Consider the following 27,027-nt stretch of genomic DNA (forward strand, 5'->3'; position numbering starts at 1 on the left):
CTGAGAAGTTCAAAGACTAGTTGGGAGCAAAGTTGCATGTGTGAACTGATAACAATCTGCTGACAAATTTTAACTGGGCCTGAATTTTATATAGTCTGCCAATGAGAGGTAGCTTCAATCTCCGACTATTACTTTAACATTGACTACTGACTAGAGAACACTAGTGTGGATGTAACTTGTGGCCACCAAAGCTTACGTGACAGTGAAGTTATGATGGCGATACTTAAAGAATGTGGCTATATGGGGGACATGAGGGGAGCTAAAGAAGCAAATGGCAATAGAGCTGAGAGTTTGGGACTTCTCCCAGAAAGCATGTTCCTGAACACATCTTCCGTGTTTCAGCTGTCTGGGGATGACTGGTGGCAAGAACAGATGGCTGATGAGGGACTGTGAGAAGTGACACTACTAAGAAGAAAGATAGGGATCCTAAAAGATTCAAGTCCCTTGAAGGAAACTTACTGTTGAGACAATGGGAGAAAGCACATGTAGAAATGGAATACTGATCTGGATCATTCAGCTTTTGTGTGGCTCTAATCATTGCATCAAATAATAAATATTTCTAAAGTGACTACTATTCCACTAGAAATGTTCCTAAGTGGTAAAACCACAAAGATAAGAAATGTACTCAAAGAACTTACATTCTATTGAGATAAACAATATGCATAGAACACATGTATCTAACTCATATTCTCTCTCTCTCTCTCTCTCTCTCTCTCTATATATATATATATATATATATATATATATATATATATATATATATATATATATATGTATATATATATATATATATATATATATATATATATATATATATATATACACACACACACACATACATGGGAGAGAGATCTCATACATACATATATATATATATATGAGATCATTGTACATGGCAACATCTAGATTATACAATGATCAATTCTGATGGATGTGGTTCTTTTCAATAATTAGATGATTGAGGACAATTACAATGATGTGATGAAGAGAGGCATTTACCTACAAAGAGAGGACTGTGGGGACTTAGGGTGGCTCATAACATAGCATTTTATTTTCTTTTGTTGTTGTTTGCTTGTATTTTGTATTCTTTCTCTTTTTTTCCCTTTTTAATCTGATTTTCCTTGGGCAGCATGATAATTATATAAATATGTATGCATATATTGGATTTAACATATATTTTTAACATGTTTAACATATATTGGATTACTTGTCATGTAGTGGAGTGGCTGGGGAAAGGGAAGAAAAATTTGGAACACGAGGTTTTGCAGGGGTCAATGCTGAAAAATTATCCATGCCCATGTTTTGAAAATAAAAAGTTTTAATAAAAAATATTACCTAGTCAGAAAGGCAGCCTTAGGGGTCTTATGTGGGCAATAAATCTGAGAAGCACAGATTCTATGTGGCTGAAATTTTGTTTGCCTTTAGATAACCAAGAAAATACATCAGAGAAGTTGAGGTCAACCAAATCTTAGGGACAGCTTTGTTCTATGTCTGGGTTGGAGAGGGGAAGAAGAAAATGAATTAGTGATAGGAATGAATTGAAGTAATCATACAGGCTAAGCAGGTCTGAAAGCAGCCTCTCCATGTACTAGTATGGAAGAAAACTACATCACAGAAACACTTGATCCCATCACACCTATTTACAAATCTGAATCAGCTACAGAATAGATAATTCTCATGCAGAAAAGTAAAATGGTAAATAGTAAAAAAAAAAAAAAAAAAAAAAAAAGTCATAGGATGATTAGAACAGACTCCAATAATTAAATTACTACTAGTATAATCATTTGGAAAGCTAGTATTATAACTTTTGTGTGGACAGAAAGAGTTCATGCAAGGCCACTGCAGTTTATATTTTACCTTACAGTTTGATCATCCAACAAATGGGATCTTCTTTCCCTATGGCCCTCTCTATGACACTAACTCTCCCTGACTACCAAGCCCCTTGGTGCTCTTACTGAAACCTCCTCTCCTGTCTGTCACACTGTCTGATGCCCACTTTTTCCCTTCTCCCCATCCCTTTTTCCTTCCTCATCAGTTCTTGTAGGTCCACCAGACACCAACGTCAAGACCCTACTGAAGAGAAATCCTGCTGTTGTAAGCAGAGAACTCCAGGCCTCCTGAGATCTTACAAGGCTTTGTACCAAAAGTAAGAAAAACACAGCGAAGGAAGTGGCTCCATCCTAAGTACAGAATTGTCTTGTCAGATCATGAGTTGTGCTAAGGGGAAATGTACTCCCTGGTTGACCCTTCAGGTAGGTCAAAGAATTGTCTTCAATATTTAAAGACAGAAGAAAGCGGCATCCAGAGGGCGAGGTCATTCCTTTAATACTAATATCAGTGAAAAAAAAACAAAATGAACTCAAACTCAGCAATGAATTAGGGAAACTTAACCCAGTCATAAATAGTGAGAATCAATTATCTTCTCGTAATGTTCTGTATATGCAGGATATGGAAAAATCACTTCTCTCTCTCTCTCTCTCTCTCTCTCTCTCTCTCTCTCTCTCTCTCTCTTTCTCTCTCTGTTTATTTATCTATCCACACACATTTATACATATACTTATACACACACACATTTCACTCAGCATCAGTTCATGTAAGTCTCTCCAGGCCTCTCCAAAATCATCCTACTGATCATTTCTTGTAGAACAATAATATTCCATAACATTCATATACTATAACTTATTCAACCATTCTCCAATTAATAGGCATTCATTCAGTTTCCAGTTTCTTGTCACTACAAAAAGTGCTACCATAAACATTTTTGTACATATGGATTCCTTGGGACTTCCAGGGGCAGAGCCAAGATGGTGGAGATGACACATGTTTCTCTCTGACCTTCTCTACAACCCTCACAATAATTACAAAATCCAGCCTCTGAATTTGCTCTGGACTGGCAGAATCCACAAATATTAGGAGTGCAACAAATTATCAGCAGAAGATAATTTTGAAGATCACCAAAAAAGGTCTATTTCAATCATAAATGAGAGGGAGGCAGCCAGTGCAACCAGCTGAGTACAAACATCAGCACAGACAGCACAGAATCCTGGGGCAGTGCAGACTCTATGTGGCAGAGAATCTAGAGGAGGAAACAGGTCTGTTTCAATCAGAAACAGGAGGGAGGCAGCCTAACATAAAGAGCTGAGTACAAAGGCCAGGGTAGACAGCACAGAGGCCCAGGGCATTGCTGACTCCCCCAGCATTACAAATACCATGTGGTACAGAATCTCTACAGGAAGGAATCTATAGGAATCTATAGCAGTGTTGGCCACTCAACCCTAGTTGCAAGCCAGTAGATCAGCAGAGAAGTTATAAAACATCCAACACAAACACAAAAGATACATGGTGAACCCCAAAAGGATAAAAGCTCATGGGAACTGGCCACTCCCACCCAGCAACAGGAGTGAATCAGTATTGAGCCAGTGCAGCTGTGTCCCTCAGAAAATTTCCCCCACCCTAAAGATAGACCTTAACTTTAATTTTTTAAAAATGAGTAAAAAAGTAAAGAGGACTCTAATGATTGACAGCTTTTAGGGTGAAAGAGAAAAACAGATTTCAAAAATAATTGTTTTATTTTTTCTGATTATACTTGTATATTAAAAGCAAACACTCAAAAAGAGGAGACTAAAGGCAGATTATCTCTAAATCGCAAAATTTTGAAGGAGGAGGCATTAATAACCAGTTGGATTGGGAAAGGTACTATGTAAAGCAAGGGTTTTTTATCTTTTTTGTATTATGTTCTCTTTTAATAGTCTGATAAAGCCTATGGACCCCTTTTTAGAACTACATTTTTACATGCATAAAATAAATAAAATATATAAGATGCAAAAAACAAACACATTGAAATAATATTATCAAAATATTTATTTTCTAAAACCAAATTCATTTATTCAGGATTTTTTTTGTCTTTCTTTTGCTTTAATAATTATTTTATTTTTTCTGATTATATTTGTATATTAAAAGCAAACACTTAAAAGAGGAGACTAAAGGCACATTATCTCCAAATGAAGTCCCAAAGGGGGATATAACCTGATCCCCATCACACAAGGCTCTCCTAGAAGAAAATTAAAAGACTCTTAAAAGAGAGCTAGAAGAAAAATGGGGAAATAAAATAAAAGCTTTGCAAGAGGATCTGGAAAAGGCAACGCAGAAACTATCTGAAGAAATTTCACTGCAAGACATACTTAGTAAAATGGAAAAAGCATATAACTCATTAATAGATAAACTTGATAAGATGGAAAAAGAAAGCAACGCCTTAAAAAACAGAATTTGTGAATTGGAAAAAAAAATTCCATAGAACAAAACAACTCTTTTAAAAATTCAATTGGACAAATACAAAAAGAAGTTAAAAAAAATTAAATGAAGAAAATAACTCACTAAAATTCTGAAGTGAACAAATGGAAATGAATGATTCAATAAGACAGCAAGAATCAGCCAAGTAAAACCAAAAAAAAAAAAAAAAAGAAAAGAAAAGAAAAGAAAAAAATAGAAAAAGGACCCACATGTGCAAAAATGTTTGTAGCAGCTCTTTTCATGATAACAAAGAATTAGAAAGGGAGTGGATGCCCATAAATTGGGGAATGACTAAACAAACTGTGGTACATGAAAGTAATGGAATATCATTGTTTTATAAAAAATGATGAACCAGCTGATTCTAGAAAGGCTTAGAAAGATTTACATGAACTGATGCTGAATGAAACAAGTAGAACCAGGAATGCATTATGCACAATAACAGCAAGAATGTGCAATGAATGACCAACTGTGAAAGACTTGGTACTTCTAAGCAGTTCAGTGATCCAAAGAAAATGTCATCTGCCTCCAGAAAAAGATCTTAGGAGAATGAATGTAAATCACCACGTGCTATGTGCAGTTCTTTTTTCTGTTTTTTAATCTCTCCCATTATTTTTTCCTTTTGTTCTAATTTTTCTCTTTCAACATGATTCATAAAGCAATGTTGTATTAAAAATAAACTTACAAGACTGAAACTGCTCTTCCTCACTCTCTCCCTCCATAATCCCTTGTAAACCTGTTTCATCTACATCTCTCTATTGAAATTGATGTTTCTCAAAGGTAACCAACAATCTCCTAAACACATAATACTTAGGCTTTTTTATTTGAATTTTTTTCCTGAGGCAATTGGGGTTAATTGACTTGCCCAAGGTCACACAGCTAGGAAGGGTTAAATGTCTGAGACCAGATTTGAGTGCAGGATTTCCTGATTTCAGGGCCAGTGCTCTATCCACTGCACCATCTAGTTGCCCTGATTTGATTTTTTTAAGAATTCCTTCTCACTGGAAACTGAATGGATGCCTATCAGTTGGAGAATGGCTGAACAAGTTATGGTATATAAACATTATAAAATATTATTGTACTATACAAAATGATCAGCAGAATGATTTCAGAAAAGACTGGAGAGATTTACATGAACTGATGCTAAGTGAAATGAGCAGAACCAGGAGATCATTATACTTGGCAACAGAAAGATTATATGATGATCAGTTCTGATTAACATAGCTCTCATCAACAATTTGGTGATTCAGAATACTTACAAAGGTCTTATTAATAAAATTTTTAAAAAGCCATCTATATCCAGAGAAAGGACAGTAAGTACTGAGTGTGAACCACATATGATATTTTCATTCTTTTAGTGGTTGTTTGCTTGCATTTTGTTTTTTTTCTCATTTTTTTCCCTTTTTGATCTGATTTTTCTTGTGCAGTATGATATTTATGGAAATATGTATAGAGGAATTTCACATGTTTCACATTGGATCACTTGCTGACTGGAAGAAGAGGTGGGGAGGAAGAGAGGGGGAAAATTAGAACACAGGATTTTGTAGGGGTGAATGTCAAAAATTATCCATGTATGTATTTTTAAAACAAAAAGCTGTAATTTAAAAGAAAAGAAAAAAAAAAGAATTCTTTCTCCTTTAACTCTCTGCAGCACTGGAACTTCTCTTGCATTACCAAACTCTCCACGTGTTTTCCTCTGAGTTTCCTTTATTGGATCTTTAATTGAATAATTCATTCTCTTTAGCCACAGAGATCAAAACTCAAGAAATGTGACTTGTCTTTCTAGGCAAGCAGCACAAGACTTCTTCCCATTCAAATCTCTCCATTACACATCGTTCTTTCATTGACACATTTTATTCCTCCCTCTCCTTCATATAAAAGAAAATTTGAGGACCAGTAGTGCTTGCTTATCGCCAGGCCTTTGTTCAAGCCATTCTTTATGCCTCACTTGGCCATGTCTGATTCTTCCTCCAACCTCCCTCATCTTTCTCATACATCTAACAACAAAGTCCTAACATGTAATGTAAGTATCACCCGTGGTCTCACATCTCCAGCTATGGCAATAATAGAAAGAAGAAAGAGAAGAAAAACTTTTTTTTTCAAGGGCTGGTGGAAGGCCTGTCTTAGGCTATGTGGCCTGTATCCATATCCAGTACCTAAATAACCAGGCCCACAGGGCCAGGAAAAGGCAGGGCCCCGTCTTAGGCTATGTGCACGGCATCCATCCCAGCAGCCCAGCAAAAACCCGCGGGGGTGTGCATCTGGAGAACGGACCCACACTGGTAAGAATCCTGGTTTCAAGTACAGAGTTCTGGCTCATAACAATAACACATGCACATTTTAATTATGTGTAATGAATGATACTCTCCAGACAAAAAAGAAAGCTAAAGAGAGAATTTAGATAATATCAGATATTCCTCCTGCTCTTTGTTCTGGGCCTCTGGACATTCCAAAAGCTTAAGTCTTAAGTAAGCATAGAAGTCATGAAATTTCTCTTTCCTCAGTCTCAGTTCTCACCTGCTCCACTTAGTGAACCTCTCCTCACAATGCATGCAATACCCACAGAGAGTCTATTCTATTGCAGCTAGATGACACAGAGGCTAGAGCACTAAGCCTGGAGTCAGAAAGGCCTGAGTTTAAAAGTGAGCTCAACTACTTATTAGTTTTGTGACCCTGGCTAACTCACTTAAGTGTTGTCTGACTCAGTTTCCCCAACTATAAGATAAGGATAAAAAGGATTGTGAAAATCAAATGAGATAATTTTTGTAAAGCATTTAGCATAGTGCTTGGCATATAACTGTTGCTTATTAAAAGCTTGTTTTCTTCTTTCTCTTTATTGTGTTTAGATAGTTATGATAATAGGATTATCCTCTGAGGTGCCCAAATTGATGTATAAAGCCTTACAATTTCCTAATTATTTTATCTTTAAGAGAATCTTTTAAAAGATTCTTGAAAATAGGAAAAAATACAAAAAATGTATCTCTGATAAAGGCTTCATTTCCCAAATATATAGGGAATTAAGCCCAATATTTTAAACAAGTGCCAATTTCCAATGGAAAAATCATAAAAGAATATGAACAAGCAGTTTTCAAAACACAGCAAAGCCATCAATAATCATATGAAAAAACTCTTAATAACTGATAATTAGAGAAATACAAACTAAAACAATTTGAGGTATCAATTGTGACAGAAAAGGAAAATGATAAAGCTGGAGGGGATGTGGAGAAATTGGGCCACTCATACATTGTTGGTGGAATTGTGCATTTGCCCAACCATTCTGGAGAATAATTTGCAGCTATGCCCAAAGGACAATACAGCTGTGCATACCCTTTGACCCAGCAATACTACTACTACTACATATGTCTTTCTTTTTGTTGTTGTTAATATTTGTGTTTATATTATTGTCCATAATCTTTACAAAAGCAAAGTGAATATACATACTTTGTAAATTATAAAATGCTATACACAAATGTTATTTTTTTCTATGAATTATCGATCACTTCTTTCAATGCTAATCTTTTTTTTATTATAACTTTTTATTGACAGAGCCCATGCCTGGGTAATTTTTTTACAACATGATTCCTTGCACTCACTTCTGTTCCGACTTTTCCCCTCCCTCCCTTCACCCCCTCCCCGAGATGGCAAGTCGTCCTATACAAGTTAAATATGTCACAGTGTATCCTAGATATCCTAGATATGTGTGTGCAGGGCCAAACAGTTCTCTTGTTGCACAGGAAGAATTGGATTCAGAAAGTAAAAATAACCTGGGAAGAAAAACAAAAATGCAAACAATTTACATTCATTTCCCAGTGTTCTTTCTTTGGGTGTAGCTGCTTCTGTCCATCCTTGATCAATTGAAACTGAATTAGATCTCTTTGTCGAAGAGATCTACTTCCATCAGAATACATCCTCATACAGTATCGTTGTTGAGATATATAATGATCTCCTAGTTCTGCTCATTTTATTTAGCATCAGTTCATGTAAGTCTCACCAATCCTCGCTGTATTCATCCTGCTGGCTGTTTCTTACAGAACAATAATATTCTATAACATTCATATACCACAATTTACTCAACCGTTCTCCAATTGATGGGCATCCATTCATTTTCCAGCTTCTAGCCACCACAAATAGGGCTGCCACAAACATTTTGGCACATACAGGTTCCTTTCCCTTCTTTAGTATCTCTTTGGGATATAAGCCCAGTAGAAACACTGCTGGGTCAAAGGGTATGTACAGTTTGATAACTTTTTGAGCATAGTTCCAAATTGCTCTCCAGAATGGCTGTATATTACATATGTCTTTCAACGAGATCAAAGACAAAGGGAAAGAAACTATTTGAACAAAAATATTTCTTTGACTTTTTTTGTAGTAGCAAAGAACTGGAATCTGAAGGGATATCCATCAATTTGGCATAACTGAACAACTTGTAGGATATGATTGTGAGGGAACATTATTATGTTACAAAAAATGCTAAAGGGAATGGTTTCAGAAAAACCTTAAAATTGCTTGAATAGATACAAAATGAAGTGAACAGAACCAGAAGAATATAGTTCATACACAGTAATAGTAATATTGTAACAACAATCAACTTTGAAGGAGCTGCCTATTCTCATCAATACAATGCCCAAGGCAATTCCAAAAGACTCATGATGAAAAAAGCTATGCATTTTCAGGGAGAGAACTGCTGAATTCTGAGTACAAATTGAAGCATTTTCTTTCACTTTCTTATTTTTCTTTTTTTAACATGGTTAATGTGTTTTGCATGACTTCACATGTATAATGGATATCATATTGCTTGTTTTTCAGTAGATGGAGAAAAGGAAGAAGGGTGAGAGAGAATTTGGAGCTCAAAATTAAAAGACGAATGCAAAAAAATATGTATCCTTGCAACAGGACCATTATTATTATCCCAGTTAATCTCAGGAAACTGAGTCCTGGGAAGATTAATTATCTAAGAAGCACAGGATCTTAGAACAGAAGAAAACAAAAAACAGTAAATACAGTTGGCAAGGAAAATCAGAGATTATTACAAAAAAAAAAAAAATACTCTGGGAAAAAAAGCATTCCACCCACTTCCCAGTCAATACTTTTATTGCCAGGTAAATCTTAACCTGTTTTTTTTTTTTACTTGAAAAGAATCTTCTCTTCTCTCCTGATCCTTTTTATTATCTCTGTATGGTAGGAGAGAAATAGAATTTAGATTTAATTGTTTCCATCATACCTATTTCATCTCCCGTAGTTCTCAGATACAGACTGACTTCTCTTAAAGTTCTAACTAGTTTCTAGATACTTACACAGCCTACAGATGTGTCCCTGTTATTTATTGGACATTTAAGGGCTTCAAGGGTGGCTTTGACTTTTTTGTTTTATCATCTGACTTCAGAATGAAAATGTCCTATCAGATATGACTGTATTTCTTTTTTAAATTAAAGCTCTATATTCTCAAAATATATGCATGTATAATTTTGAACATTCCTCCTTGCAAAACATTGCATTCCAAATTTTTTCCCTCTTTCCCCCACTCCCTTTCCTAGATGGCAAGTAATGCAATATATGTTAAACATGTGCAATTCTTCTATACATATTTCCACAAATATCATGCTGCACAAGAAAAAATCAAATGCAAAAGGGAAAAAATGAGAAAGAAAACAAAATGCAAGCAAACAACAATAAAAAGAATGAAAATGCTATGTTGTGATCCACACTCAGTTCCCACTGTCCTCTCTCTGAGTGTAGATGGCTCTCTTCATCACAAGATCATTGAAACTGGCCTGAACCTTCTCATTGTTGAAAAGAGCCATATCCATCAAAATCGATCATTGTATAATCTTGCTGTTGCTATGTACAATGATCCCCTGGTTTTGCGCATTTCACTTAGTATCAGTTCTGGTAAGTCTCTCCAGGTCTCTCTGAAGTAATCCAGCATATCATTTCTTATAAAACAATAATATTCCATGACATTCATATGCCATAACTTATTCAGCCATTCTCCAACTGTTGGCTATCCACTCAGTTTCCAGTTTTTTGTTTCTATAGAAAGGGCTGCCACAAACATTTTTGTACATGTGGGTCCCTTTCCCTCCTTTATGATCTCTTTTGGATACAAGCCCAGTAGAAACAGATGTGACTGTATTTCAAAACTTTGGTCCTTCAAGATCTGTGATTTCTTTGGTAAGCCATAGGGAATACACATCTATATATATATAGGTAGATAGATAAATAGATATATTGATAGGGCTCTCTCTGTGACTTGTTATAATGAATGTGGGAATTGTTATGATCAGTACATCTCAACTATTTAGGCTGGTTGTTGGGTGACAAATATAAAATCCCTCACTGAAATTGAATCCAGCACTCTCTAGCTGGAGATCTTGAGGTCTCTTGGTATAAAATCCAGCACTAGAGGAGAATTTATCTTTTTTGTTGTTTTGCATAATGAACTTTTGTATATATGGCAATCTTTTTTTATTCTATCTCCTCAGCATCTCTTACATCTGGCCCTCCTCTCCATTCACACCACTTACTTCATTATCTAGTCTAGATCATTGCAACAGTCTGTTAAGTGGTCTCCTAGCAGTAGATTCCTGCTCTTTCCAATCCAACCTTCACAAAACTGCCAAAGTAGTCTTCCTCAATTCTAAAAACTTTGACATTTAAAGTCTTTCATAATCTAACTTTGTTCTATATTAGATTGATTGCATTTTACTTTGTTTCATACACAAACTGTCTTTCTTGTGATTATCCAACCTCAATATTCCATCTTCCACTTCTTTGCCTTTATCAAATTTGCCCTCTATGGTTGAAAGGCCATCTTTTGTCACCTCTGCCTCTTACACAAATGTACTGCATGAATAAAAGTCTATTCAAACAAGACATAGGGGAGTGGTTGATACTTGAAACTTGATTTCAACTGAGATGCTCAAAGGAAGGAAGAATGCACAAATACACACACATACACACACAGAATTGGGTACAGAAATGCATTTCATTCAATTAGTAGGAGAATATGAGGAGAAGGGGGAATTAGAGGGAGGGTTACTTAAGGGATGGATTAGTCCTTAACAAAATTTAAGGAAATATAGAAATATTTAGACATCTTTTTAAGGTAGTAAAGACTTATGTCTCAAATAAAATTTAACAAAAAATTCAACCTGAGGCATTTCCCTGAGCAAGATCATATTTATTTGGGACATATGTTGCCTATCAACAAATGAGTCAATGGACTGGCTCTCTTTATGTCAAATACCTCCAACAAATAGATAACCCCCCTTTTATAGATTTTTGGGGAGTACAGAAAAAAACAGAATGGGGTAGATGACATCATGGGATTGGAGACAACATATTGGTTACAAAGCTGAGATCCAAAGAGCAATATGATTCGTTGGAAGTTTGGAATGGGAGCTAACAAAGATTCCCCCTTTTCACTCATGAGACTGAGAAGTGCTCATTCGAGTGCAGTTGCAAGGTTTAGAGATGACAGTTTAGGTCATTGTTCAGTCATATCACTACAAACCATTTGGGAAGAGCTGACAGAACTGCAGGCTTGCTTTTCAAATAGGATGGTTGTTCTGTGAGCTTTAGACTGAACCAGAAACTAGAACTGAGATGCTGCTTTGCGCCTGGATTTCAAGCATCACTGCCACTCTTCTTTTTCCTTTTTGAATTTATAGTATGATGCCTTACTCCAGAGATGAATATCACTCTGATCTCAAGTGTTTCTTTCATTCTTCTGTGAATTTGTTGTGATTTATCTACCAGGAAATAAAGCTGCCCCTTGACATGGATACCCCATTTGAGTCTGGAATTTTTGAGTCTAATCCATAACTTTAAAAATAATTAGAATACACGCTATAGTGTACCTAACAAATGGTCATTCAGCCATGTTCAAAGATCTTCAGTAAGTGTGTTCTTACCCACTACCTCCTGAGACATCTCTTTGTTATTGTTCAATTATTTCATCCTGTCTCACCCTTTGGAATTTTCTTTGGGATATTTCTTTCTCCAGATTATTTTACCAAGGGAGAAATTGAGGCAAACTGAGTTAGATGAGTTGTCCAGGATCACATAGCTAGTAAGCATCTGAGGCTGGATTTGAACTTAGTTATTTCTGACTCCAGATCTGGCACTTTATGTACTAAATTACCAAGTTGCCCTTTAAGACATCTCTAGATTTGTTAGGAAGTGTTTCCTTAGATCTAATTTTCTTTGAATGGATAGTGTTCAGTAGAAGACATGAGCACAGGGCAAATATGTAAGATCTTGCTGTTTTCAAACTTTCCAATGATATAGAATCATTATATCCTAAACAATTAGGTAAACAAGTATTTGGCCTAGACATCTGCCCATAATGCTATATACATAATTGTATGAAATAAGGTCTTTAAATGTTTCAAAATGATGCAAGAATAATTAACTATTGATACAATTGTCTGTGGAACCTGACTAATGATTATTGATTATTGAAATTAGAATCAGAAACATCTTCAATATGGTTTGGGGAAGAGAATTTTAGTGCAGTCAGTTATCTTAGAAGGATCACAAATGAAAAAGCCAATTTTATTCAAGTTTACTACACTGGGGAAATAACATTTGTTTGTACTATGTGTCCTATGGTATGTGTGTTTTCTTATAAACACCTTCTTTGACATTATTGTTAAAGTTTTAAGCACTTAAGTACCCTTCAAAGGCTTTTATTATAATTGGAGTAAAGTTAGCCTCTTATAAGTAAATTCATTTATGAATTTAGGAATGGGAAGCCTTTACCTAAAAGTGTGTTATTACTCATGTTTCCATGCCACCTATTATTTAACTTTCTTGTTTGTCTTTTCTAGGCTCTAAGCCATGCTCTTCCAACTACTTGCTCAAACTATATGCCATCTTCTAGCTTATCCCAAGACTCAGCACCCTCCTGCATCTAGACCTCACCTAGGCAGGGTCAGTTCTACTTCCCTTTTCAGTCTAAAATAGTTACAAAAGGTGAGTCATTTGTCCCTTAGTTCCAAATGAATTTGGGTCCTAATTGTTTGAGAGGAAATGATGTGGAGTAGCCTTTAGAATTATAATAGTAATAATCCCCAGGCTATTTGACTTTGGGAATGATATAATAGAAACCCAATAGTAGTAGACCCCCATGCTTTTTTAATTTATTTTAAAAAGAAAAGAAAAAATACAGAAAAGGAATACAAAACAAAAAGAACATTGTCATATGTCCAGAAGAATATCAGGAAGGATTCAAAAACAATAAATTACCAGTTCAAGAAAGTATACGTGTGTGTATCTGTGTGTGTGTGTGTGTGTGTGTGTGTGTGTGTGTGTAGAAGAAATTATACTCATGAGTGTTCATCTTTTTTTTTTACTTTTTTGTAAATTGTCCTTTTGTTCTCTACTGTGCACTATTTTTACTTTATTCTTTTTTCCCCTTTTCATTATCTCCCACCACCCCTAAGCAGGCTATAGTTAAGAAAAGGTATACCTATGCATACATATGTGGATATATAAATACATACACATATAGACCTCCATACGTATACACATGTATATCCTTCCTATCCCTGCTGACTCTGCTTTAATTCGGCTCCTAATTTGCCTCCTCCCCCAATGGATCCCTTCTTTATCTTCTTCCACATATTTTGTTTTCTATCTGCCCACAGTTCCCCTTTATTTTTTTAGAGATTTTTTTTTAAGTATATATGTAGTGTTTAATTATTTAACCCGTTCCCAATGTGAGTAGGTTTTCAAAACTATGAGCTCTCCTCCCTTGAATGTCTCTGTCTATTCTTCCTCTGCATCTCATTTGTATTACACAATTACTATTTTTACCTTACCTCTGCCCCAGTCTTTTGAGCTGCCCTATTGTTGATGTCAGTGTTAAACATATGTATTCATTTCCCGTGTAAACAACAACAACAACAACAACAACAACAATTTGTCCTTGTTGAGTGCCTTGAAACTGATCTTTGATATGGGTTCTTACATGTTAAGTTTTCTATAAAATTCAGGTTTGGTTGATAGAAAAGTCTTGAAAATCTGCAAGTTTGTTGAATGCCAATTTTTTTCTCATTCGATATTTACAGATAATTTTGCAGGATGTGACTTTTTGGTTTGCAGGTCTAGTTCTTTTAAGTGTCAGATATGCTTCCAGGACCTGAAGTCTTTTATTGTGGCTACTGATAAATCCTGTACAATTCTAATTCTAGCTCCAACACATTTGAATTGTTTTTTAATTGCTTCTTGCAAATTTTTCACTCTAATTTGTGAGTTTCAAAATTTGGCCATAATATTCCTATCTGTTTTCCACAAAGGATCTCATTGAGGTGGTGATTAGTGAATTTTTTATGTTTCTTCTTTCCCCTCATGCTCCATCACATCATTCCAGGACAATTTTCTTGGATTATTTCTTGCATTATTGTGTCAAGGTCCTTTTTTTGGCCACAATTTTCAGACAGTCTAATTATTCTTAAGTTTTCTCTTCTTGATTTGTTCTCCAGATCTATTGTTTTTCTTATGAGATGTTTCACATTCTATTCTTTTTTTTTTCATTCTTTATAATCTGTTTTGTTATTTCTTGGTCTCTCTTAACTTCATTGGCTTCCCCTTGCCCAGTTCTAGTGTTCAAAGAATTAGTTTCATCTTTGAGACTCTGTATCTCCTCTTATAGTTGGTTAACTTTTTTTCATAATCTTCTTGTTTTTCTTGGATAGTTTATATATATTTTAGTTTTTCCTCAATATCTTTCCTTTGATTTTTAAATTCTTCTATAAACTCTCTCTGGGCAGAGAGCCATTTCAGGTTACTTTTTAGGATAGAAGAAGCTGATTTTTACTTCAATGTCCTCTTCTAAAAATGAACCCCAATATTCCCTGTTCCCCTAGTATGTTTCTATGGTGGGGTTCTTTTTTCTTTGCAGATTCAGTTTTTAAAAAATAAGAGGTATTAGTGTAAGAACTTCTATTCATGGCAGTCATGTCTTTAGTTTCACTTGAACTTTCCCCTGTGACCTGGAACTCCAAACCAAGAACTCCATCCTCCAGCAAGTTCCCACAGCCAGCAGCATCCTTGTTCCACTGCCTCTGAATTCACAGGTGTGCTGGTTCCTTATCTTTCAGGGTCACATCCCAGCAGCACAGCTGGGCCTGATTTTCCTAATGAGCTGAGGTTCCCCTCAGTCTTCCTGGGATCAGACTCCACATACAGTTTGAGAGATGAAAATTGTGTTCCTGCGGAGGCTCCAGTCACACCCAGCTTATCCCAGGTCTCCCCACTTGATGTTTTTGCAGACTGAGCCTGGAAGTATTTGCATTTCATATGGAGTTAATCTCAGCTAAGGGTCTTTCTTGAGATCTTTTCCATTATATCTGAAGGACTCTGTTCTGCTCCAAGTCTTCTTGATTTTTCATCAGTCCATGTTCGACCTGAAATGCAAATTTGTTCTGTTTGTGAGAGAAATCTGGAGAGCTTGAAATTACCAACCTGCTCCACCATCTTCCCAGAATCCTAAATTCTTGTGAGTCTTTGCAGGTTTTTCTGAAATCATCTTTCTTGTCATTTCTTATAACACAATAATATTGCGTCACAATCACACACTGTAACTTGTTCAGCCATTCCCCAACTGATGTGGGATCTAATTCTTAGCCACTACAAAAAGAGATGCTATCAATATTTTTGTACAAATATTTGACTAACCTACTCTGCCATCTTCCCAGAATCCTCCTCTAATCCCCATTCTTTTTTCCACACCTTGGAAATGATGGTCTCCTTTGGAATGTAACTAGCAGGAGTGACAAGGCACAACCTTAGAGAATGTGTGTGCAAGAAAGGAAGTTGGATCTGATATCTTTATTCCATTAAACTATCCTTCGAGCATGTCTACATTGTGATCCAAAAGCTGAGGCTGCCATCTTGTACCTTGACCCAAACAATGAGCACTTCTTAGTTTCATGAAAAAAGAAAGGGGATCATTGTTAGCACCAATTACCAACCTTCCCACCAATTATGTAAACCCTAATTCTACGATGTCATTTACCTTATTCTTTGCTATCTTTCTCTCTTGGAATTTATCTTGCTTTTATTGGCATTATAATTATTATAAAACTTTGCCTTTGGCTTAGAATTTATCTAAGCTTGCAGAATCTTTTGGGATACCTGTGACACTAGAATGAAATCTCAATGTATTTTTGAGGATCCCCTCAAGTTCCAACATAAAAAAATAAATGAGATGCTTATAAAGCATATAGCTCATTTCTTGGCACATAGTAGATACTAATTGCTTATATGTTGTTCAGATCTACAATCTAATAATCAACAAATACTCATTGCATTAATTGTAAGTAGTTTCCAAATTCCTGTTATTTTCAGTATCATGCTTGGAGTTTCAGCTAAGGTGTTGTTTAAAGATTTTAAAGATCCAAGTCTTTCCTGGTACCCTCTGCCACCATCACCCAGAACTAGGGTAGGAGAATAACTTGGGAGAATCATAATTCTGATGCAACTTTTCCCTACCTATGCATATTCCTATCTTTAAGAGTACAGCTAAATGTCACTAGTTTCCCCTTTATGTAATCTTGGCAATTTTTTTTTTTGCATTGGGTGGGGCTTGTTCCAAGATTGTAAGGCCCTACCTCTTGTTCTCTGGACGAAAGCCAGCCCTATGGGAATATAAAGCCCTTCTTGGAAGAGCCCTTCACCTGTCCTGGGCTCTCCTTCCAGCACCATGCAGATCACCTTCAATGGACTCAGAGCCCTGGTGACCGGTGCAGGGAAAGGTGAGAATGAAGGGGAAAGGGTTGACGGGGGAACTCAGGTTCAAGATCCCAATCCTCCCCAAATGTTGCCTAAATTGGAAAGATGAAAGATTAAGCTGCAGGGGTGTTCTTCCACATGAAACACTGAGAAAGTATTCTCAGGTAACTAAAATGTTTGGGAAGAGAATCTGGCATAGATTATATTTTCCTCATCAAGAACCCATCTTCTGAAGCCTACCCACTTCTCAGAATAATGTTTTTAAATGCATACAATAAAATCATAGGATTACCAAAAAAGAATTACATTGAAATACAGTTATCAAGAAATTTTTTTTTGGAAGTCCAAGACCTCAAGTCAATAACCTCTAGTTTTACAAGATCAGGTCCTATGGTGTATGTGTATAATAATGTGAGCATAATAATTGATCCCATGCTGTGGTTCCTTAAATCAAAAGCACCCTCTTCCCTCATCCCTAGTACTTTGTGAAGAGCTTTGGGGAAGGAGGATTTGAGGATGCTTCAGATTGCCTTCAGGTAATGATAGTGCAATGAAGAGAGCTTTGGCCTTGGATTTGAATTGAAATTCAACTTCAGATACTTACAAGCTGTGAGACCCTGGGGCAAGATTTCATTCAGTTTCCTCATCTGGAGAAGGAAATGCCAAGCCATTCCAATATTCTTGCCAAGAAAATCCCAAGTAGGGTCACAAAGAGTCATATACAGCTGAAATCCCTCAACAACAACTCAAATCTTCCCATGAGTCTTAAGGCTAAGTCTTTATCCTTCTCGTCCAATCCTCCTTGCCAACATCAGGGTCCAGTCTAGGATATTCAGGGAAGAGAGACAACAGAAAGGAAATCTGGCAAGCCTGCTCCCATTGCTGCTGGAGAGGTTGGGAAAGGGGGAGGAAAGCTTGTATAAGAGGACTGGGCCTCTTAGGTATAAAAGGTTTTAATTTTTTCTCCCTTCAAAACTTAAAGAAAAAAATTTCAAAGCTTAGGAAGATTCAGAAGGGTGGGTAAGATGTCTCTAAAGAGATTATGGAACAAAGCTAGTGTACATTCATTGGACAGGAATGTATGGTTAGCTTGAGATAATCCTAAAGGAAACCACATAGGGGCTGTATTTCTAACAGCTCATGTCTTAGCAAAGAAATCTGAACCTTGCTCCATTCAAACCTTGCATAATGAACACAGATAAAGAAAGTGAAGAATACTTGCTAGCACTAGAAGGTATTGTTTAATCTTTTACAGCATGTTCCAAAAGTCTTAGGGCAATTTAAAACTTAATTTTAAAAGTTTTTACAATTTAAATTTTAAATTTTAAGTTAAATTATTTTAAATTTCAAATCAATTTTAAGCATTTTTAAAGAAGGAACAGCATTGAATTATGTTGGAGTTCACAATGTCTCTTTTGCTCAGTGAGGGACCACAGAATAGAGAATTAATTGGTATCAGAAGTTTATGTAACTATGTTCAAATTATTCCTTGTAGGCCAAATACCCCAGCTATGGCAATTTTGGTGAGAAGTGAGACAGCAGAGGTAGCATTTTGGAGGAATACTTGTAGTCAGTGTAATGGACCTAAGATACCATAGATCCATTTGCTCCTACAGGGATTGGAAGGGATACAGTGAAGGCGCTGCATGACTCTGGGGCCAAAGTGGTGGCTGTGAGCAGAACTAAAGAGGACCTGGTCAGTCTTTCCAAGGAGGTGAGAAAGTTCAGCCCTAAACCTCATTCCCCACTTTCTAAATCTCATATCCAGGCAGAGCAGTTCTTGCCAATCTTGGCATGGGGAAACAAACATCTTTTTAAATAAGGAAATTACCTTTTTTGAATTTTGTACCCCTTCTCATGAGTATCACAAAGGGTATGGACTCCTTCTCAAAATATGTTTTTAAATGCGTAAAATAAAATACAAAGGAAACCAATTATATAAGTACAATAAAATAAAATACGAATTATATCCAGAGACCATTATCAAATTGCAAAGAAAAGGTAATGGGAGCCAAGGTCAAGAACTCTGATTTCAACCAACTTTTAAAGATAATTCTGTTGGAGCCAAAGGAATCATGTTCCCTGATACTCCGGATGTCACCCTATGTGTGAGGGGTGAGGCAAAGGCCTTGGAGAAGCTACTACAAGACAGGAGACAGGAAAAGGAGATTGAAGTAGGGAGTGTAAATAGGCCAACTGGAAACTAGCTGTTTTCACCAATTATTCTTACTACCTGAAAGGCTGGCTCATGTTATTTTAAGCAGTTAACTGAGCTTTCAAAGGGCTACTAAATTTCAGTGTTCTGAGCCCAATTTCAATCTTCTTCAACTAGTAATAAGCTTTGGGCTTTCACCTTCACAGCTCTTAAGACATAAGATCACAGGATACAAAAATTTAGAATTGAAAGTGACCTTAAATCATATAATTCAACCACCTCATTTTATAGATGAGGAAACAGATTTGTAAGGAGGGTTTAATTTTGTCCATAGTCACATCTATCGCTTCAGTTTTCTCTTTATCCTGTATACTTCTACCCATCTCTCCTCTCCCCCTTTCTATTTCCTATTTCCTTTCTCATCTTGGGGGTATCTTCCTGACATTTGCCTCTCTTGCTCCACAGTGTCCAGGATTAGAGCCAGTCTGCGTGGACCTGGGAGATTGGGAGGCTACTTCACGAGCTCTGGGAAACATAGGTCCTGTAGACCTATTGGTAAACAATGCAGGTGTACTTCTGCAGGAGCCCTTTTTGGAGGTCTCCAAGGAGGCTTTTGACAGGTTAGAGATGGAATTAGAGGGAGGGGGAGAGAATAGAAGAACGAAGACAGGCTCTGGGGGTTTGAAGGGTCCCTAAGTGGGTCAAGGAGTCAAGGAGTTAGGCTATCAAGAGGATATTTCTCAGAAAAAAGAAGCATGAAAGTTCCACTCCTTTCTTTTTTGTTTATTAATAAAACTTTTTATTTTCAAAACATATGCATGGATAATTTTTCAGCATTAACCCTTGCAAAACCTTTTATTCCAATTTTCCCTCCCCTTTCTTCACTTCTTTCCCTAGATGGCAAGTAATCTAGTATATGTTAAACATGGTAAAAAATATATGTTAAATCCAATATATGCATATATATTTATAAAATTATCATGCTGCATAAGAAAAATCAAATCGAACAGGAAAAAAATGAAAAAGAAAATAAAATGCAAACAAACAACAACAAAAAGAGTGAAAATGCTATGTTGTGAATCTCACTCAGTTCTGTCACTCCTCTCTCTGGGTGTACATGGTTCTCTTCATCACAAGATCATTGTTCCACTCTTTTCTAGAAGAAGAATCTAGCAGAATCTCTGTGTTAATAAGGAAATAGATGGGGAGGGAAAGACAATGCTGGGGAAGTAGAGGTTAGGGATGATGGAGAGTTGGGAGAAGGTGATAAGAAACAAGATCTCAGCCCTGATACTAATTATGTGACTTTGGGTCACACTTTTTCCTCTATCTAAGTTTCAAATTCTACTTCTCTAAAATCATCTGAATTAGATGATGATATCTAAGGTTTCTTCTAGCTCTAAAAATGAACTCTAGGGAGAAGGGAGGCATCCATGACTGATAAGAGTATTTGTCTGCAGGACCATCAATGTGAATCTTCGCTCTGTGATCCAGGTATCCCAGGTAATGATGATGGACTGATATCCAGACCCCAGCTTCTTAAACTATTGTGACTCCATATGGGCTCTTGTGACTGAATGTAGGGCTTGTGAAATTGTGATTTTTATCAGTAAGTGTTTGATTTGTTTTCCTATTTTATATACCTATATATATGAGGCCACATAAGAATTTCTCAGGGAAAAGGGGATCATGAGTGGAAAAAGTTTAAAAAGCCCTGGTCTAGCTAGAGGCCACGGTGAATACAAGTTGGGTGCCCCGGGATCGCCAATCAGCAAGTCTGGTGCAAATAAGTCACTAATCGATTTTGTAATTAATGTAATTAATAAACAAATATTAACTGCCCTCAGACTTTTTTTGAAGAACAATCTAGTAAGACAAATCAAAGTTATAAAAGTAATACTTTCTGACCTAATAAATCCAATATTGAGAATATATCCTGAAAGTGTTATAAAACACACACACACACACAACTCGTGTAGATTTTCATGGCTACATTATGCTTTTTTTTGTGATTGAGTCATTTCAGTTTTCCCTGACTCTCTGTGACCTCACTTGGAGCTTTCTTATCAAACATACTGAAGCATTTTCCCCACTTCCTTTGCCAACTTATTTTACAGGTGAGTAAATAGGGTCAAATGATTTGCACAGGGTCACACAGCTAATATTTGTGTGAGGCCAGATTTGAATTAAGGAAAGTCATCCTGATTCCCAGCCCAGTATTCTTATTTATTGCACCACCTAGCAAACAGACATTATATGTAATAGCAAATAAATAAATAAAAAGCAGAAGAAAACAAAAAGAAATCAAAGCAAACTAAATGTCTACTAATAGGAGGCTGGTTAAATTATTCATGGAATATCATATGGGTGATATGAAATGAATGGGATATTATAATGTAGTTAAGAATAGTATGAGAAATATAGTGAAATTTGGAAACTTGATAGTCTATTCTCTAATAAGATGAGAGGGAAACAACTAAGTAGGCAGTTCTCCAAAGAAAAAACAAATTCTCCAGTAGAAACATTTTCCCACTCCTTAATGTCTTTTTCTTAGATGTCATCCCATCAGAGTCCATTCATAATCACATTCTCAGTCCCTGTGATGCTCCTCTCTGTGTGCCCCAGTGTCAGATACAGTTTGCAAGACTTACAGATATAGCTTTTCTGTCTAGGGATGTAAACAGTTTAACTTTTAAATATATATTTTTCCCCTCTTAATGTTCCTATAGTTCTCTTGAGTCCTGTGTTTGCAGATTAAATTTCCTATTTTAATTGTTTTTTGGTTTTTTTGTTTTCAGTAGAAATGACTGAATTCAGTGAAGATCCACCTCCCCAGCCCCTCCCCCCCTCCTCCCGAAAGATGATGCTGAGTCTGGCTGGGTAGTTAATTCTTGCTTGTAACCCAGGTTCTTTGCCTTCCTGAATATGGTATTGCAGGTCCTCAGATCCTTTATTGTAGAAGTTACCAGGTCCTGGGCAATCCTGTTTCTCCTTGACATCTGAATGGTTTCTGTCTGGCAGCATGCAGTACTTTTGCCTTTAGATTGGAAGTTTGGAGTTTTGCAACAATGCTCCTTGGGGTTTTCCTTGTGGGATCTCTTTCCAGAGGTGATTGATGAATTCTTTCAGGGAGTATTTCCCCCTGCATTTCTGGAATAGCAGGCCAGTTTTCCTTCACGAATGCTATCCAGGCTCTTTTTTTTTTTTTTTTTTAATGACCTTCAGGTAGGCCGATAATTTTTAAATTGTCTCTTCTGGATCTATTTTCCAGGTTGGCTATTTTGCCAATGAGGTATTTCATATTTTCTTTCTTGTTTTCATTCTTTTTAGTTAGTTTGATTGATTCTTGGTGTCTCACAAAGTCATCAGTTTCCATTTGCCCTGTACAAGTTTATACTGGGTGATTTTCCTCTATTATCTTTTGTATCTTTTTTCATTTGGTTTATTCTCCTTTTTAAGAACTTGTTTTCTTCAAAGAGTTTTTTTCCCTCCTTATGTATACCTGTTAATTCTTTTCTCATTTTTTCTTCTCCCTCTCTTCTTTGCCTTTGAGAGTCTTTCATGAGCATTGCCTGAGAAGTCTCTTTGGACTTGAGACCAATTGATCTCCCTCTTTGTGGATATTGGTCTGCCCTGCCACCGTAGTAGCTTTCTATGGTCAAGCTTATTTTCTTTTTCTTGCTCATTTTCTGTCCTTTTCTTTTGGCTTTTCCTCTATTTTTTACTTTCATGGTTCAATCTGCTCCTGGGATACAAGGGACACTGTCCCAAGCTTCCTGTACAGTTCTAACCTTGGCTTTGAGCACAGCGCTCCCTTGTGTTGGCAGAAGGTAGCTTTGCCTGCTCTATGCAAGTAATAGCCTGGTTTCCCACAGTTTGCTTTCTGAGCTTGGATTGGAAGCTGCCCCGCTGCTGTGCCCCGCTGCTGTGCCCCGCTGCTGTGCCCCGCTGCTGTGCCTCGCTGCTGTGCTCCGCTACTGAGCCAGGATCGAGGGTCTCGGTTGCTGATCTGCTATGATGAAGACCCTCTCACTGGCTTTCCCAGAGTCTATCTAATTTGGGATGAACACCCTTTTCACACAGTGAGACTGAGCTTGCTTGAAATTTTTTCAGTCTGTCTTGAGCTGGAGAGAGGTTTCATTCAGTCAGATTCTGTTCAGAGGCTCGATTTCATGTGGTTTTCTAGGCAAACTGGGAGAGCTCAAGCAGCCTCCTGACTTTACTCCAACATCTTGGCTCTACTCTCAGAATTCTTTCCAGGTCACCTTAAATTTTCAAGTGCCCATGGGCTAATTATCTGCAGAGTTCTGCTGGTCTATTTCAGTAAGTAGGAGTGGATTTTTCTCTATAGGGAGTCTTCAAGCAAAGAATGAATGGCTATTGATTTTATAAATTCTAGAAGACAAAGTAGAAATGATTAGTATTTGCATTCAATCTGAGTCTATCAGACTCCAAACAATAACCAAATGGAGCTTGGTCTGGGACCTCTTGGTGGTGAGAATCAGAGTGGTTTTAGTTTAAGGCGTGGTCCTTAGGAAAGAAATCTAGCTAGTAAACCCCAAGATACTTTGGGAGAGTTCAAAGATCCAAAAGAAAAAAAAGCTCTTAAAAGCATCTATTGGAAAAGGTATGATATTCTATGTGACCAGAGAAAGGGAAGAAAGGAAGGAAAAAGTGATTTTGCACAGCCCCCCTCACTTAAATCCAATTCATTTTCATGTCATGGCATCGCCTTCCTAACATCATGGTCCTCTTCAAGAATAAAGGACAAACAATATCAACAAGTTGTAGAAAAGATTCCTGTTCAGCTGATACAATTGTTATAATTCTGGATCTGAAGTTAGGAAGATCTGAGTTCAAATCTGACCTCGCTACATTTACTAGCTTTGTAGCCCTGGACAAACCTCTCTCAGGAGATCAAATGAGAAAATGTTTGTAAAGAGCTTTACTAATCTTAAAGTGCTATTTAAGCTAGGTGGCTCAGTGCATAGAACACTCGGCTTGGAATTAGGAAGACATCTTCCTGAGTTTAAATCTGGCCTCAGACACTTTCTAGCTTTGTGATCCTAGGGAAGTCATTTAACCCTGTTCACCTCAGTTTCCTCATCTGTCAAATGAACTGTAGAAGGAAATAATAAACCACTCCAGCATCTTTGCTATGAAAACCCTTAATGAAGTCAAAAGAAATTAAGTGTGACTGAACAAAGACAACAAAAATTATTACTACTACCAGAGAAAAAGTGAATGAGAATGAATAAGCAAATAAAACCCTAATGGGAATTTTAAGAGAAAGTAACCAAAAAGTTATATTTTATGAATTAATTGTAATACATGTAGATAAAAAATATCCATTAGCAAGGTTGTTTGATCATGGTGGTGTTCAACATTAAGTTTTTAATGATATTTATTTTTTAAAAAGAAGACATTTGAGAGGAATTAGTTACCCCAGTAACTATACTTTTGGCCCTCTAAATTTTGAAACTCTGGAATAAATCCTACTTACCCCATTGCAATTATAACTCTAAGGGGCAGAAGGCAGTAAAATCAGGATCCCTCTGCTTCTACTGGTTCCCAGATTGTTGCCAGAGGGATGATTGCTCGTGGGGTCCCAGGATCCATTGTCAATGTCTCCAGCTTGGTCTCTCGAGCCACTATTCCTACCTTGACCAGCTACAGTAAGTATCCTCTCTTCTTTGCCTGCTACTGCTCCTACCCAGTCCCTGGATCAATCCCTGAGTCCTAAGTCCATGGACAGAATTGGAGTCCATCCCTCAATTAAGTTTGAGGCATAGTGCATTGGATTCAGAATCAGAAGAAGACCCATTTTGAATCTTAATTCTGATACCTCTGTGATTTTGAGGAAACTGAGGCTCAGAGAGAGAAAGTAATTAGATCCTCTTTAGAAGAACCTAACAGAGCTCTCTGGTCCCTGCTAGCTCTATAATTCTACTATCTCATTCTCCTCCTTCCCCTCTAAAGTTCTGGTTTTCCTACTTGCCCAGGAAGCCTCTCACAATCCTCCTAGGGATAAAAATCACTAAGCTTAAGGAAAGCAGTATTACTCTCCCAGACTGGGTTCCTTATAGTTTTTCTCCTTTCCTTCATTCCTCCAGGTTCCACTAAAGGTGCAATGGACATGCTGACTAAGGTGATGGCCCTGGAGCTTGGGCCACACAAGGTGAGAGCTCTGGACTAGTAGGAAGCCTTGGGAAATGAGAGTTACAAGTAAAGCTATGGAGCTAGGAACCCTTAAGACCTATGGGAATAGGGAGTCTGAAAAATTCAGGCTGAGGGCTGCTTCTTTTGGTTTTCAGATCCGAGTAAATACAGTGAACCCCACAGTCGTCCTCACTAACATGGGAAGAAAGGTCTCTGCAAATCCAGAATTTGCTAATGCTCTAAAGGAACGCACTCCTCTGAAGAAGTTTGCAGGTATGTATATGTCTGTATCCATAGGTAGAGTGAGGAGGATGACCATTGGCTCCCTTCCCCAGCAGGATTTCATCAGAGAATTACTGAGCCTTGTCAAGAGAAGGCCACAGATCCAGTGAATAGCTGGGTGGGTAGACTGGGTCATCTCTCCTTCCCCCCAGATCTTCTCTGCTACTCTCCCAACTTCCTGTTAATATTAGTGTAGGAAGAAAGGAGCCCCCAGGCCCAACTCAGCCCCTCTTCTAAACAGATTTTACTCTCTTGCTCCCCACTTTGAAGAAAAACCCTTCCTCTTACTTTTATCCCTTCTCCTTGCAGAGGTGGAAGATGTGGTTTACAGCATCCTCTTTCTTCTGAGCGACAAAAGTGCTATGACCCATGGCTCAGGCATTCTGGTTGATGGCGGGTATCTGGCCTCCTAAACTCCAGTAGTGGGGAGGGGAGGTCCACAGAGATTAGAACAATGAGTGGGAATTCTGCTTCATCCCCCCCAATCTCTACCTGCTATAAAGTCCTACACTCCCTCATTTCCTTCTCCTACTCAATCCATCAGCCCTTCCCAAACCACCTATGATTCCTACCCTAACTAAACAAAAAGATCCCACCTTCTTGTAGCTTTTAATCATCTCCCAGAAGTAGTAGCTTCTTGGCTTTCTCAGAAAAGCCTTCATTTCAATCCCACTTTCATTCCCTTCCCCCAATATCCCAGTGGATAAATCTCAGAGAATGCTTAAAGCAATGTCCTATAACCCAGTCTTTTTTCACCCCATTTCCTCCTCTAATTGGTTCTAGATTTGGAATTGATGGATTCCATCTTGATTTTAATCCTAGCTCTGGATTTTAGTGCCTTCTCTGAGAAAGTCACAACCTCTCTGGGCCAAGGGTTGGAATACATGGCCTACAAGCTCCCTTTCCATCTCTCATCTATAAGCCTAGGAACCAGAGGATTCAAACCTGTAACACAACAGTGAGAACGAACGGAGTTGCTTTTTTCCAGCTTTTACTGGGAATGGTGGGAGTCGGGGTGAATCTGAGGACAGGGAAAGGCAACAAACATCAATAAACATGACCTGAAAAGACTTCTGCATCTCCTTAAAAGTATATGAAATCATGTCCTGAGCTAAGAGTCCCAAGGGTTGGGTTTTAGTTCCTATTCTGATAGGACCTTGGTCAGTGACTTTAGGTTTCCTCATCTTTATTTTTTAATAGTATTTTATTTTTTCCAATTGTATGTAAAGACAACTTTTAATGTTTATTTTTTTAATTTTTTATTTTTTTTTTGTATATTTATTTTTACAAAATTTTGATTTCCAGATTTTTCTTCCTTTATTCTCTCCCCTCTTCCTAAAACAGTAAGCAATTTGATATGTTATACTCACACAATCATGTAAAACATTTTTTCCATTATTAGTTGT

General features: G+C 37.1%; 1 protein-coding gene across 1 annotated transcript; it reads left to right on the forward strand.

Moving 5' to 3' along the window:
* The first annotated feature begins 213 nt into the window (after positions 1–213).
* Positions 214–26,034, forward strand: LOC127561379 (carbonyl reductase [NADPH] 2-like). The gene is made up of 9 exons (XM_051996644.1): positions 214–389; positions 16,993–17,048; positions 18,642–18,739; positions 19,646–19,800; positions 20,641–20,683; positions 24,756–24,855; positions 25,294–25,358; positions 25,495–25,660; positions 25,931–26,034. Exons 1-9 carry the CDS (start codon positions 214–216, stop codon positions 26,032–26,034), a joined length of 963 nt encoding a protein of 320 aa, XP_051852604.1.
* The last annotated feature ends 993 nt before the right edge of the window (positions 26,035–27,027 follow it).

This window comes from Antechinus flavipes, chromosome 4 (assembly GCF_016432865.1).
Source record: "Antechinus flavipes isolate AdamAnt ecotype Samford, QLD, Australia chromosome 4, AdamAnt_v2, whole genome shotgun sequence".
Classification (NCBI taxonomy): domain Eukaryota; kingdom Metazoa; phylum Chordata; class Mammalia; order Dasyuromorphia; family Dasyuridae; genus Antechinus; species Antechinus flavipes.

Bases quoted from the DNA above. Each gene is read 5' to 3' on its own strand.
- LOC127561379 (XM_051996644.1), top strand. From the start codon at position 214: ATGGCGATACTTAAAGAATGTGGCTATATGGGGGACATGAGGGGAGCT. The intron at 390-16,992 runs GTGAGAAGTGAC...CTCTCCTTCCAG, and splicing joins CAGATGGCTGATGAGGGACT to CACCATGCAGATCACCTTCA. The intron at 18,740-19,645 runs GTGAGAAAGTTC...CTTGCTCCACAG, and splicing joins TGGTCAGTCTTTCCAAGGAG to TGTCCAGGATTAGAGCCAGT.